This window comes from Molossus molossus, unplaced genomic scaffold (assembly GCF_014108415.1).
Source record: "Molossus molossus isolate mMolMol1 unplaced genomic scaffold, mMolMol1.p scaffold_m16_p_11, whole genome shotgun sequence".
Lineage (NCBI taxonomy): Eukaryota > Metazoa > Chordata > Mammalia > Chiroptera > Molossidae > Molossus > Molossus molossus.
Window position 1 is genome coordinate 19,150,790 of NW_023425346.1, and position 13,082 is coordinate 19,163,871.

The window sequence follows — 13,082 nt, forward strand, 5'->3', positions numbered from 1 at the left end:
GCTCTTCTTACTGAGATTTGAAGAAGGGAAATCAAGCAGAAAGAAGACTGGTCTGAAGCAGGAGCTGCACTTGTTACCCACGCTAAGAGTCCTTCCTTCTGCTCACTTTTAATCACTTAGGCATCAAGTTTCTCTTCAGATACTTTATAATATTATAAAGTATAAATTATATACTTGAAAAGAACCTCTACGAACTCAATGGCTGAATAAATGCTGCTGCTGATTACCCACTGAGGGCCAAAGAGGGTGGGGAAAAGTCCCCAAAGAGGTTAAGAGAAGAACCAAGTTTCCCATAGCTACAGCTAAAGGAAAGAAGACCCCTCAGATGATGGAGGCAGACATGAAATCAGAGAAAGAGGGAGGTTATCTGAGAACTCCACTTGGTCTGTTTCATTTGTAAACAACCTTTATTTAATTCTTGGAAATGATAATATAGACTAATATAGTCCATATTTCTCTCCTTCCATCTGGAGATGACCTACTTTATCATTCAGTGGAAGTCTATATAGGAAAATCAAAACATCTCTAAACCAGAAGATGTCATGCGCATTCAGATGGAGAAGAAATGAGGCTGAGAAAATGGACCACATCTGAGGCAGTGACCCTGGTGGTGGACTCCCAGGCAGGACTTAAGAGACCAACTGGGCTGCGCAAAGGTACTGTCCTTGTGGTGATGGGATGTTTGCTCTTCATCTGAGTTGGACTTCAACTTGAGTTTTATTTAGGTTAATAAATAATGTCTTTAAAAAATGTAAATATATCTGGGATGAGTAGAGAATTGTGACTCACACATTTGTGGATTAATTCCATGCAGGTGAGTATTCAAATATTTAACAACAGCTATAGTGGGGGCATTAACTAGTATTGAGTTGAAGCAGAGCCCCAGAGGCCCCTCGCTGAGCTGGATCATGGGGGAGGTCCATAAGACCCTAGTAGTGAGGTGAAGGAGATCGAAGAAGTGTCTGTTTACCAACCATCGCCAAAATAGTTAATATTTTAACAACCAGTACACTTATACTGGGAGAGTACCAGTCTTGGTTCCACATATTATTTTTACCCTAATAGCTGAATTATGTGACAGAAGGAGAATTCTGATTAAGAGAGGAAGGAGATAAAGATAATACATTATAAAGGGCAATGAACACCAGGGGAGAAAGAAGCCAGGAAATTACCAAAACTAATAGAAAAATTTTATCCACAAAAACTTTCTCTCACTTTCCTCATCTTCTCCTTCACCACAGGTCTTCCTGTCCCCAGTGCCCATAATCATACTAAAATTCACTGAAGACCAATTTGTCAAATTGACCAAATTGATTGGTTTTCTAAAAGTCATTCATAGACTTCACAATCTTTTTTTTTTTTTTTTTTTCCATTTTTTGTTCAGGTAGAGTGGGAGGGAGAGAGAGGAACAGAGAGAGAGAGAGAAACATCGACGTGAAAGGAACACATCGAGTGGCTGCCACCCACACAACCAACCAGGGCCGGGGACAAACTGCAACCGAGGTACATGCCCTTAGCAGGAACCGAACCCGGGCCTCTCAGGACCACAGGCCGACGCTCTAACCGCTGAGCCAAACCGGCCAGGGCGACTTCACAATCTTTTGAATGTGATGGGTTGGCAGGGTTGAGAAGATTGTGGGAGCTAGGGATCCAGGGTACTTGAGCCTCCTGCCTCAGTTTATCCCCTCTTTGCCCTGGGGCTTACTCTCTGCTCCTTGGTCTCCTCCCCTGGGGGCCCCTCAGTCTCCCTGTCTCGGGCTGCAGCCTGAGCTGAGTCGTGCGCTGACTGACAGGCACAGAGTGGGGGGTCCCTGCTCTTTGCGCAGCTGGAGCCCGCAGCTGCAGCAGCGGAGCGCTGCACAGAGACGAGACGAACACCTTACAGTGCCGGCACTCAGAAGTCACAAGCTGCTCAAAGCCATCTAATTAGAACCGTTATAAACTTTTCAGTTAAACAAGTTTTTTTTTTTTTTTTTTTAATGACAATGGCAAATTTAATTAGGCAAAGTTTAATTAACAAAATTAGAAATAGCCTAAAATGCCAAATGTGGGAAACCATTTTTAAAGGATTTAAAAAAGGATCAGAAAGATATCAGTATAAATAGAAAAATTCCCACAGGAAATGCTGATTTTGGCAACATTCAGAAGAAAAATATGTTTGTCAGTAGACTACTTTTTAGGACCTTTCAACAAACTGAACATTTCTTAAAATGCATGAAGCTGGACGATGTAAAGAGAAAGTGGTATGTCGCATTCTCATCTACAGTCATTCAAAAAACATTTCACATGCAGGCCCAAAAAACAAACAAATACAAAGCAAAACAAATATTCTCTATATTACAAGATTCTGATACAGTCATCCTCCTTTGTCCACGGAGAATACATTCCAAGATCCCCTGTGGATGCCTGAAACGGAGGATAGTACCAAACCCTGTATACACTATGTGTTTTTCTCTACACACACCTTTTCACTTAAAGGAAGCACTTTCCGGCTCCTCTCTGGCATATCTGAATTGCCAACATCACTACTCTTGTGTTTTGAGGCCATTGTTGAGTGAAATAAGGGTGACTTGACACAAGCACTGCAATACTGACAGTCGATCTGATAATCCAGATAGCTACGAGTGACTAATGGGCAGGGAGCACATACAACATGGAGGTGCTGGACAAAGGGGTGATTCACATCCTGGATGGAATGGAGCTGGTTGGTGTGAGATTTCATCAAGATACTCAGAATGGTGGCACAACTTAACAGTTATGAATTGTTTACTTTTGGATTTTCCATTTAATGTTTTTGGACTACTCTTGACCATGGGTAACAAACAGGGGAAAGCAAAACTGAAGATAAGGGGGCAGAGCTCTCTATAAAACCATGTGTGTATAAAGCTATTCATTGGAAAATCTGTGCAAGGACCCCGGCCAGTGTGGCTCAGTGGTTGAGTGTCGACACATGCACCAAGAGGTCACTGGTTCAATTCCTGGTCAGGGCACATGCCCAGGTTGTGGGCCAAATCCCCAGTGGGGGGCATGCAGGAGGCAGCCCATCGATGTTCTCTCTCATCGATGTTTCTAACTCTCTCTCCCTTCCTCTCTCTAAAATCAATAAATAAATAAAAATTAAAAAAAAAGGTAAATCCTACAATTAAATACACACAGAAACAAGTGAACCTAAATGCCTATCAAATTGGTAAGATACCACATAGAAAAAACAACAACAACTTAAGTAACTTTTGGACAGAATACCACCATGACTACATACCTTTAGTATAACATATTTAACACTGCTAAGAAATCTTGAATTTTACTTAGCTGTTGGTAGTGGTATTAACATAGTAATTTTATTTTATTTTATTTATTTTTTAATCCTTACCCGAGGATATTTTTCCATTCATTTTCAGATAAAGTGAAAGGGAGGGATAGAGAGAGAGAGAGAGACTGGGGATGAACCGCAACTGAGGTATGTGCCCTTGACCAGAATCAAATCCATGACTCTTTGGTCTGCAGGTCAACACTCCAACTGCTGAGCCAAATCAGGCAGGGCTAGTAATTTTATTTATTATTCTATTTATTTACTTTTCTTTATTGATTTTAGAGAGAGAGACAGATAGAAACATCGATGAGAGAGAACATCAGTTGGCCGCCTCCTGCATGCTCCCCACTGGGGATTTGGCCCACAACCTGGGCATGTGTCCTGACCGGGAATCGAACTGGTGACTTCTTCATACATGGGTCAACGCTCAACCACTGAGCCACATTGGCTGGGCTAGTATTGTAATTTTAAAAGTATTTACAGGTATGGAAGGATAGATCAAATTAGTAAATATGTTGATAATATCAGGAACCAGAGTTCTCACTGTTTGATAGGTAGATACAGATATTTATATTTGTATAGATATATGGAGAAGGTGAAGAAGAACTTGGTGGTGCTGGATTGAACTGAAAGAATTTGTGTGAACTTATGACTTAATAATGCAGACATATATACCATATATACAGACATACAGATACATAGACATGTTTACTTATCATGCAAAACTGTGTATTTGTGTAAAAATACTGCAGAAGCAATGACATCTCAGAGCAGTAAAAAACTCCTAATTTCTAAATATCATTTGCCAGTAAAAGGAGACACGCTCCTTAAAGAAATGTCCAGTTCCAGACCTGGGCAAAGAAAATACACAGTCAATCCGGAATAGTATGTATTGTTTGTCAGAAAGCAAAAAACACTGAGAGAATTAAAGAAACTTTTTTTTTTTTTAAAAGAAGCATTCACTAGTCAGATTTTTCTTCTTTAAGTGAAGGATTATCACACATTAAATAACAGTAATAGAATTCCCAAGTTTAGTGATTTTTTTAATGAGAAGTAAAGTTCCTCTTTATAGAAACATGCCAGCTGATAAATATAGAAGCAATAACGGAATTAGAAAAACACTGTTTTAGTGAGGCTGAGCTTCTTTTCATGTTAATTGGCTATTTAGATCTGTGATGCTCACATTTTGTGCCTGTTTTTCTGTTGGCTTCTTTGTGTTTTACTAATTGAATTGTATAAATTCTTTTTAGGGTGTAGACACTGTAATGTAAATATCTTTACTGGGACTGTAACTTGTTTATGTTACATTTTGTGGTGAATTTAATACATCTTTCCCTACCCTCAGGGGCATAAAGACAGCCTCTTATATTTTCTTCTGAAGTTGGATTCTACTTAGCTTATTTTCCTAAGAGCTGAAAGAGGCACTGTCACTGCTGTGGGAAGATACAAGCCCCTGCCGCAGCCTCCTTCCATCAGCTGTCTTTAGGTTCTAAGCGAAGAGGTTTTTCAGCTTCATGTGGAAGCTGCTTTCCGTAGCATGAATAATAGAAGATTGCTATTTAAAACAATATACAATAAAGTTATAGTTTCAGGATATTAAAAAATAGAAAAGAATAAGTCATATAATCTTACATGAGTGAACAAAATTTCATTCCCGAGCCCTTCAGAACTTTCATTTGGAGTCCAGGCTTCAGCAAACTGCAGGAAATCCCATTTTTCCTTATCACCATCCTCAGCCTGAAGTCGCTCCTTCCTGCCATTCAGTGTGCTCCCGGTCACCTGAGCCTGTAGGATGGAAAAGCCCGTGAACTTTATAACATTCACCTCACAGCTGATATTTGCTAAGCAATAATTTGATTTTGCATTTGAATCATAAGCAATCCATTAAAGAAAATCTTATTGTTTCAACATATCACAGACTATAGTAATATAATTATTCAAAATCACAACCAAATTACCAAGTCAATGATTCCTATTCTTATGAGGAAAAGGTCTGACTAAAGAAATGACCCTATTTGCTTTTCCCATAAAAACTTTTGTTCTAATATTTATAAACTTTGAAACTGAACCCACATATGATTGGCCATTTTGAATATCTATACTCAGTGCTTGAAAACTATCTTTTAATCCTTAGTCAAATCCTTTCTATAAAAATACCTCAAGGTTGGGAGAAGAGACAGGTCAGGGGATAGATCAAGCAATGTCTCTTACCTTTTCTAGCGTCTGGGTGCAGGGTTCTCTCTATCCAATATTAGGCTCTGAATTCAAGAATCCTTCTGAGAAAGGGTTTATTCTTTATTTATGAAAAAGACTTGGTGCTTGAAAGCATTGTGGTTCCTTGTTAGCTAACCCTCTCCTCTAGCCTCTAACATGGTAGAAGAAGGGCTTGAAAGACAATAGAATACACGTAAATTCATACCTGTCTCTTATTACCGAGGACAGCAGGTAAGGTACTACCTTTTCTATTAACATCAATATCTTAGTGTATTTAAGTATCCTTTGCCTGAAAATACTAAAACTCAACCTCTTAACTCATGTAGGCTATGGATAATAACAAGTAAGTTGGTAACCTGGTTTAAATTCAAACCTTACCTTGCGATTCAACATTCCCCACATAAGGGGGTCTAGAGTCCCATTTGCAATGAGGTAGTGAATATTCACAGAACTGCACTGTCCAATTCGGTGAGCACGGTCTTCTGCTTGCTTTATATGCCCAGGGTCCCAGTACAACTCAGCAAATACAACATGAGTTGCAGCAGTAAAGGTCAAACCCTTAGCAAAATAAAGTGAAGAAACTGAGATGTAAATAAACTGAGAATATAACATAGAGCTATGTATAATAATCTTTCTGAACACATTAAATGGACAAGAGAATAGTGAAGGATTTGAAAACAAATCAATCTTTCATACTAAGCCAAATTAAGAAAATTTAATTCACAAAAGGCAAATGAAGACTGCTTACTGCAAGACAGCCAGGTGAACTACAAAACATACATTTAAAATGTATTTCAATATTTCAGAAGTCAGTTTGATGGATATATATATATACAGAATCACTTTACTCTCTGATGAAGACTGGATTCACATTACCACTGGAAAATCGAATAAAATACATTATAAATGAGAATATAATTTCTAACACATGGTATCCATAGCAACTAGACAGAGAGCAATGACATCCTCTGTTCATTCAACACACACTGCTGTTCTATAGAGCAAGAAAATCATGTCTCCAGTCATTCTGTTCTTGTGAAATTTCTTATGTTACGTTCCAAAGGCCCTGAAGTTTACTAGGTTGTATCTCAATATATATAACGCAATTGCATTTTTTGTGCAATTGCATTTTCCATCAGTATGAAATGGTGCAACATTAAAACTATTAACTGTCTTGTTTTAGAAGCCATATATGAAATAAGCACATCTCTTCTAACTAAAACTGAGTAAACAAACGCATGATGTTAAAGTTGGCAGGTTGAGTAGAATGTGAACCATGCTCAAGCTACTGCCACACATAGGTGGTTGACAGAAATACCTGCACTCCTTTGAGAGTGTTGTCTAATCCATGCTGCTGTTCACATGCACTGGAACTTGGAGAGAGTGACTTCTGTGACTGCTATGCTGTTATTTTGACACATTATTTTAACTTAAACTATTTTTATATACACATAACAACATCATGCTAGCAGTCACTAAATGATGGCACTAGTTCTCAAGCTGAAAAATTCACTGAAAATCAATCACTTTGGAACAGATGTTAGAAGTAATAAAAACATGGAAAGAGCCAAACCACCACTATGCTAAATGGTGCTGCTATTTAGGACAAGGTGCTGCTATTTAGCACAAAATATTAAAGACAATCCCCCAAAATAAGAAGTCATATTTAAAGAGGGACGCCTTTAGTCATGTAAAAAGCATCATATGACCATATAAGAATGAAGGGAAACTATGCTGACAAGATCAGCATCACTCTAAGACACTACTAAACTACAAGGGAAGACTCACATCTTCCAAAAACAAAGCTCTTTCTACTTTCCTTGACGCCTATGAAGATACCAGTGTTCAAGTATATGAGTTTTGAATTATACAGGTCTTTAGAAGCGCAGTCTTGAATAAAATGTGCAATCTTAATTTCAAGGTTTTTTATCAGGCCACTCTCAAACTCTCCTGCTTGGCTCCCTCCTACATTTCGTCTCCCATGTTATGAGTACTCCATTTCTAATTTTAAGCTCTTTTTGATGATATTTTCTATGTCTGGAATATTCTAACAAATACAAAACTCAGATTACTAGAAGTTTAATCCAACATGAGGGAGGTGTTGAGACAATTCTACTTTTGGTTAGAATTCCTAGTGAGTTCTAGAATCATGCAAAATTTTGTGTGTGTGTGTAAATCCTCATGGAGTTTCTCTCTATATACATTTTATATACATATATCAATTTCCTGGGTAACAGCAGATCTTTAACTCTGGTTCACATTCAAGTCCACAGAAGATGCTAGATATGGCATACACCAAGTTAAATGAACAGCAATATGCTCAGTATTTCCCCATGTTAAATATCCTGACTTTGACATTTACATCAAAATATTTCAGAATATTAGTAGAAAAAAGCCCAGAAAGATTCTCTCTTTCATAGTTTGGCAGAGACTGTTGCTGCTTTCCCCTGTACCTAATCTTTTCTTACTCCTTTGCAATGTGACACCTGATCTTTAGCATAACTACCTGGAAAGAAGGCTACTTTTCCCAGCTTGCCTTGCAAGTTAGCTGTGGCCCCGGGACTAACTGCCGGCCAGTGAGAGGCGGCATGCCTCTCTCCGGTCCGCTGTCTGGATGGCAGCTATGCTGGAGGAACTCCAACAGCCCTCTTAGAAAAGAGCGGCCTGGCCCTGGCCGGTTTGGCTCAGTGGTTAGAGCGTCGGCCTGTGGTCCAGAAAAACCTGGGTTAGGATCCCACTAAGGAACCGTACCTCGGTTGCAGTTTGTCCCCGGCCCTGGTTGGGTCGTGCGGGTGGCAGCTACTCGATGTGTCCCTTTCACATCAATGTCTCTCTCTCTTCCTTTCTCTCCCTCCCGCTCTATCTGAATAAAAAATGGAAAAATGTCCTGGGGTGAGGATTTTTTAAAAAAAGGAAGGTAGAAAAGAGGGGACTGCTAGGAGTGGTGAAGCAGAAGGCCAGGAGGAGCCTAAGTCCTAAGGGCCTTGGGGTTCCACCATGCTAGCCTCAGTCTGGCTACACGAGAGAATAAAGCTTTATCTATGTAAGGCTTTCTTAACTTGGCTTTTCTTTACTTGCAGCCGAATGTAATTCTAAGGGACAAACCAGAGGCAACCCATAAAAGTATCCGACAGAAGAGTTCTTATTCCTCAGGCCATCTTGCCTCACAAACTCTGAGGAAAATAACCAAGTAAGATAAGTGCTAATAAGAAAGGGATGGGAAAATTCTTGGCAAATTCAAAGGAAGGAAAAACAATCTTGAAAAGTACTACAACCAAATGAACCATATTCTTCTAGAAATTTCTTTCTTTGAAAATTTAGGAAGATTTCAGTCAGAGGTGTTGAGATCTCCTTCTATTATACTTTCCAGCACGCTCCAAAATAGAATAAATATTGATTACACTAGATATCCGATATAAAGTTATCATTATAGGTTAATAGCCTTTTTATTTTCTTTTTTTTTTTTTTTTTTTTTTTTCCCAAATCTTTATTGTTGGATGTAAAATGTATTACAGATGTTCCACATTTTTCCCCCATTGACCCCCTCCTCCCCACTCCCGCCCCCCTCCCACCTTTTCCCACATTATTGTCTGTGTCCATTGGTTATGCATTTAAGTTCTTTGGTTTATTTCTTCCCACCCTCCCAACCCCTTTCCCTTTGAGGTTTGTCAGTCTAGCAATGAATTTGTGCTTCTTAATCCCTTCACCTTTTTCACCCATTCCCCCAATCCCCTTCCCAACTGGCAACCAACAAAATGTTCTCTGTATCTATGAGAATGTTTCTGTTCTTCCTGTTCATTTTGTTTGTAGATTCCATTGTTGATAGATATGCATTCATTGCCATTTTGTTTGTTCATACATTTTATCTTTTTCTTCAAAAAGACCCTTCATCATTTCATATAATAACGGTTTGGTGGTGATGAACTCCTTTAACTTTTTCTTGTCTGGGAAAGTTTTTGTATGTCCATCGATTCTAAATGACAGCTTTGCAGGATAGAGCAATTTTGGTTGTAGGTTCTTGGTTTTCATCACTCTAAATATTTCTTGCCACTCCCTTCTGGCCTGCAAAGTTTCTTTTGAGAAATCAGCTGACAGCCTAATGGGTACTCCCTTGTAGGTAACTAGCTGCCTTTCTCTTGCTGCTTTTAATATTCTCTCTTTGTCTTGAACCTTTTGCATTTTGATGATGATGTGTCTTGGTGTGTGCCTCTTGGGGTTCATCTTGTTTGGGACTCTCTGTGCTTCCTGGACTTGTATGTCTGTTTCCTTCACCAAGTTAGGAAAGTTTTCTGCCATTATTGTTTCAAACAGGTTTTCGATTTCTTGTTCTCTCTCTTCTCCTTCGGGCACCCCCAAGATGCGAATGTTGGCACGCTTGAAGTTATCCCAGAGGCTCCTTACTCTATCCTCATTTTTTTGGATTCTTTTTTCTTTTTGCTCTTCTGATTGGGGATTTTTTGCTTCCTTATATTCCAAATCGATGGTTTGCTCCTTGGATCTACATACTCTATTATTGAAGCTGTGTAAATTATTCTTTATTTCAGTTAATGCCTCCTTTAATTCTAACTGTGTATCCATGATTTCTAACTGGTACTTTTTTATGCTCTTGATGCCCTCCCTAAGTTCACTGAGGTTCTCACTAAGTTCATTGAGCATCCTTATAAGCAGTATTTTGAACTCAGTATCTGTTAGGTTGCTTATCTCCCTTTCGCTTAGTTCTTTTATTGGGGTTTTGTTCTGTTCTTTCATTTGGGACCTGTTTCTTTGTATCCTCATTTTGGCTGCCTCCCTGTGTTTGTTTCTGTGTATTACTTAATGAGAGGTATGGGGCTCGCTGAGACCCGGTGCTGCTTGTTTGAAAGAATTTAGGAAAAACCTGAAGCAGGATCCAAGACCGGCCAATCCTATGGTTAAGCAAGTGGCACCAGCTTGAAAGTTGTGTGGGGCGGGGGCGGGGCGGGGCCTCAGGGAGTCAGCAGGGCGGGGCTACCAGTGTGAGCCAGGTTGCTGGAGTCCCAGATATGGCTTCTGTCTGCCGCCCCCGGGAAGGGCTCACCAAAGGAACAAAGGCCTCTGACAGCACGTTTGTCCCCGAGGAAGCCCCCTCTCCAGCCCTCGCTCCAGTGCCAAACAGCTCAGTTCTTCCCTGTATGTCTCTGGTGCCCCTCGAGCTGCCTCCCCTCCGAGCTTAGAGGGAGAGAGTCCGATAAGTCCGTGCGCGGGCCCTTTAGGGAGCTGCCTGGGGCTCCAGCCTCTTCAGCTTCCCTGAGCCTCAGTTTCCGCTGGTTTTCCAGCCAGAAGTTATGGGGACTTCTCTTCCTGGCACTGGAACCCTGAACGGGGCACCTGGTGTGGGACGGGGACCCCTCAGTCCTCAGGAAGGACCTTCCCAGCCGCGGGATCCTCCTGATTTTTATCCACCACGCTTGGGTGTGGGACCAGCCCGTCTAGCTGCTGCGCGCTCCGCCTCCGCTGCGCCGCCGCCGCCCCCCCTCGCGCCGCCGCCCGTCCTACCGGTCTGGATGTAGCTGCTTTTTTTTTTCCCCTTAGTTCCGTAGTTGTACGACTTCCATTCAGCTTGATTTCAGGCGGTTTTGAATGATGGTTGTTCTTTAGTTTAGTTGTAACTTTGATGTGGTTGTGGGAGGACGCGATACCGCGTTTACCTACGCCACCATCTTGACCGGAAGTCGGAGCCTTTTTATTTTCTCAGAGACATTTTACTATCAAGTCAAGGCCTGCAATTTCTTACCTGACCAGCAGCCTGGATGCTTAGGATGGCCACACGAGTCTCAGGATCCTTTTGAAACTGATTAACCAGATGTATTCTTTCTGAGGATGGAACACTTCCATCTATCCTAACATAACGAGTCTAGCATTAACAAAGGAAATGGGAAAATTAGGACAAGCTACTATGTACACCTTTACCACTTACCTTTATGTTCACATAATAAAATAGAAACCACTTAAGATGACAGGTTGGTAAATGTTATATAAGAAGAATCTTAACCGAATCTCTTAATAGCTTTTGATAACAATTTTGTATCTTTTATTATTTGAGTTTTATTTTCAAGATATTTACAAGTTTTTTTTTTTTTTAATTTTTATTCATTTTTGGAGAGAGAGAGAGAGAGAGAAACATCAATGTAAGAGAAAAATATCAATTGGTTGCCTCCACACGGGGATAGAACCAGCAACCTGGGTGTGTGCCCTGACTGGGAATTGAACCCATCACCTTTTCGTGTATGGGATGATGCTCTAACCAACTGAGCCACACCAGCCAGGGCCTAATAATTATATATTTTTTACTCTTTTAAGCTACTTGAGGGTAGGAGCTATGTCTAATTCTTCGTTATACCATCACTGCCAAGCGCAATGCCTTGTACATAACAGGAGTTCCATAGATCATGACTGAATTAAGCTAATGTTGACAGTAAAATTATATGTAAATTGATATGCCAATTTTCAATTTAATGATGTATCAGGATAACTTTCAAGTTATAGGATCACTAACTCCAAAGTAAAAGTAAGATCAGACATGCAAGAGAGGAAAAAGACTTGTCCATGTATTAGACCAGCAGTTCTCAATCTGTGGTTTGTGACCCCTTTGGGGGTTGAACAACCCTTTCAGAGGGGTCACCTAAGGCCATCGGAAAACACATATTTCCAATGGTCTTAGGAACTGAGACACCGCTCCTCTATCTGTCTCTAGGTGGGTCCGCCCTCATGCAGATATGCACACATACAGATACGCCCACAGATGAGTACCTGGTGTGATGACATCATCACGCCAACCCTATCACATACATCCCATACAAATACAGGTGTATGTGATAAGGTTGGTGCCATAATGTACTTATGCAGACCAGTCACACATGTAGAGAGCAGTTACTGTATAGAAAGCAGCTACTCTGTTAAAAGCAGCTACTGTGTTGAAAGCAGCAGTATTGGAGGTAAAATGACACTTCATGAATTATAATCACTGGGTAAATGTAAAATCATGTACTGTAAAATCATCAACTACTGCAAAAAAAAAAATCTGTACCATGGAACTTAATTTGGATGCTGATCGGTCTTTTTATATTCAGCTGTGGTTGATGTGAATACTGCCCCTTATGATAGTAACAGGTATGTAAAAAAACCAACAACACAGAGAATGGTAAATCATAGGAAACTTTAATGAACTGTATTGACTAAACTATGCCATGTATCATTTTTTGTATTATTAAAGCTATTGTTATATATTATTTTCATTAGCAAACCATCCCATGACAATGGATTGTGTAGAGAAGAAGGTTAAGAAAAGAAAATATAGTGAGGATTTTTTACAGTATGGTTTCACCTCAATAATTACAGCAGGAATTGAGAAACTGCATTGTGTTATTTGTTGTGAAGTTCTATCAGCCGAATCTAAGAAGCTGAACAAACTAAAATGCCATTTTGATAGCAAGCATCTGAGCTTTGCTGGCAAGGATACTAATTATTTCAGAAGCAAAGCTGATGGACTCAAGAAACCCAGACTTGACACTGGTGGCAAGTACCACAAACAAACATAGCA

General features: G+C 40.1%; 1 protein-coding gene across 4 annotated transcripts in view; it reads right to left on the reverse strand.

Annotated features, from left to right (window-relative positions):
• The window catches only part of ZRANB3 (zinc finger RANBP2-type containing 3), a 272,667-nt gene that overhangs the window by 41,457 nt on the left and 218,128 nt on the right, over positions 1-13,082 (reverse strand). For all 4 annotated transcript variants that reach the window (XM_036254751.1, XM_036254750.1, XM_036254752.1 and 1 more), the window contains 3 exons: positions 11,277-11,396; positions 5,903-6,082; positions 4,943-5,095 (listed from right to left, as the gene is read on the reverse strand). In XM_036254751.1, the coding sequence (XP_036110644.1) occupies positions 4,943-5,095; positions 5,903-6,082; positions 11,277-11,396 (453 nt within the window). The remainder of the gene's footprint in view (positions 1-4,942; positions 5,096-5,902; positions 6,083-11,276; positions 11,397-13,082) is intronic.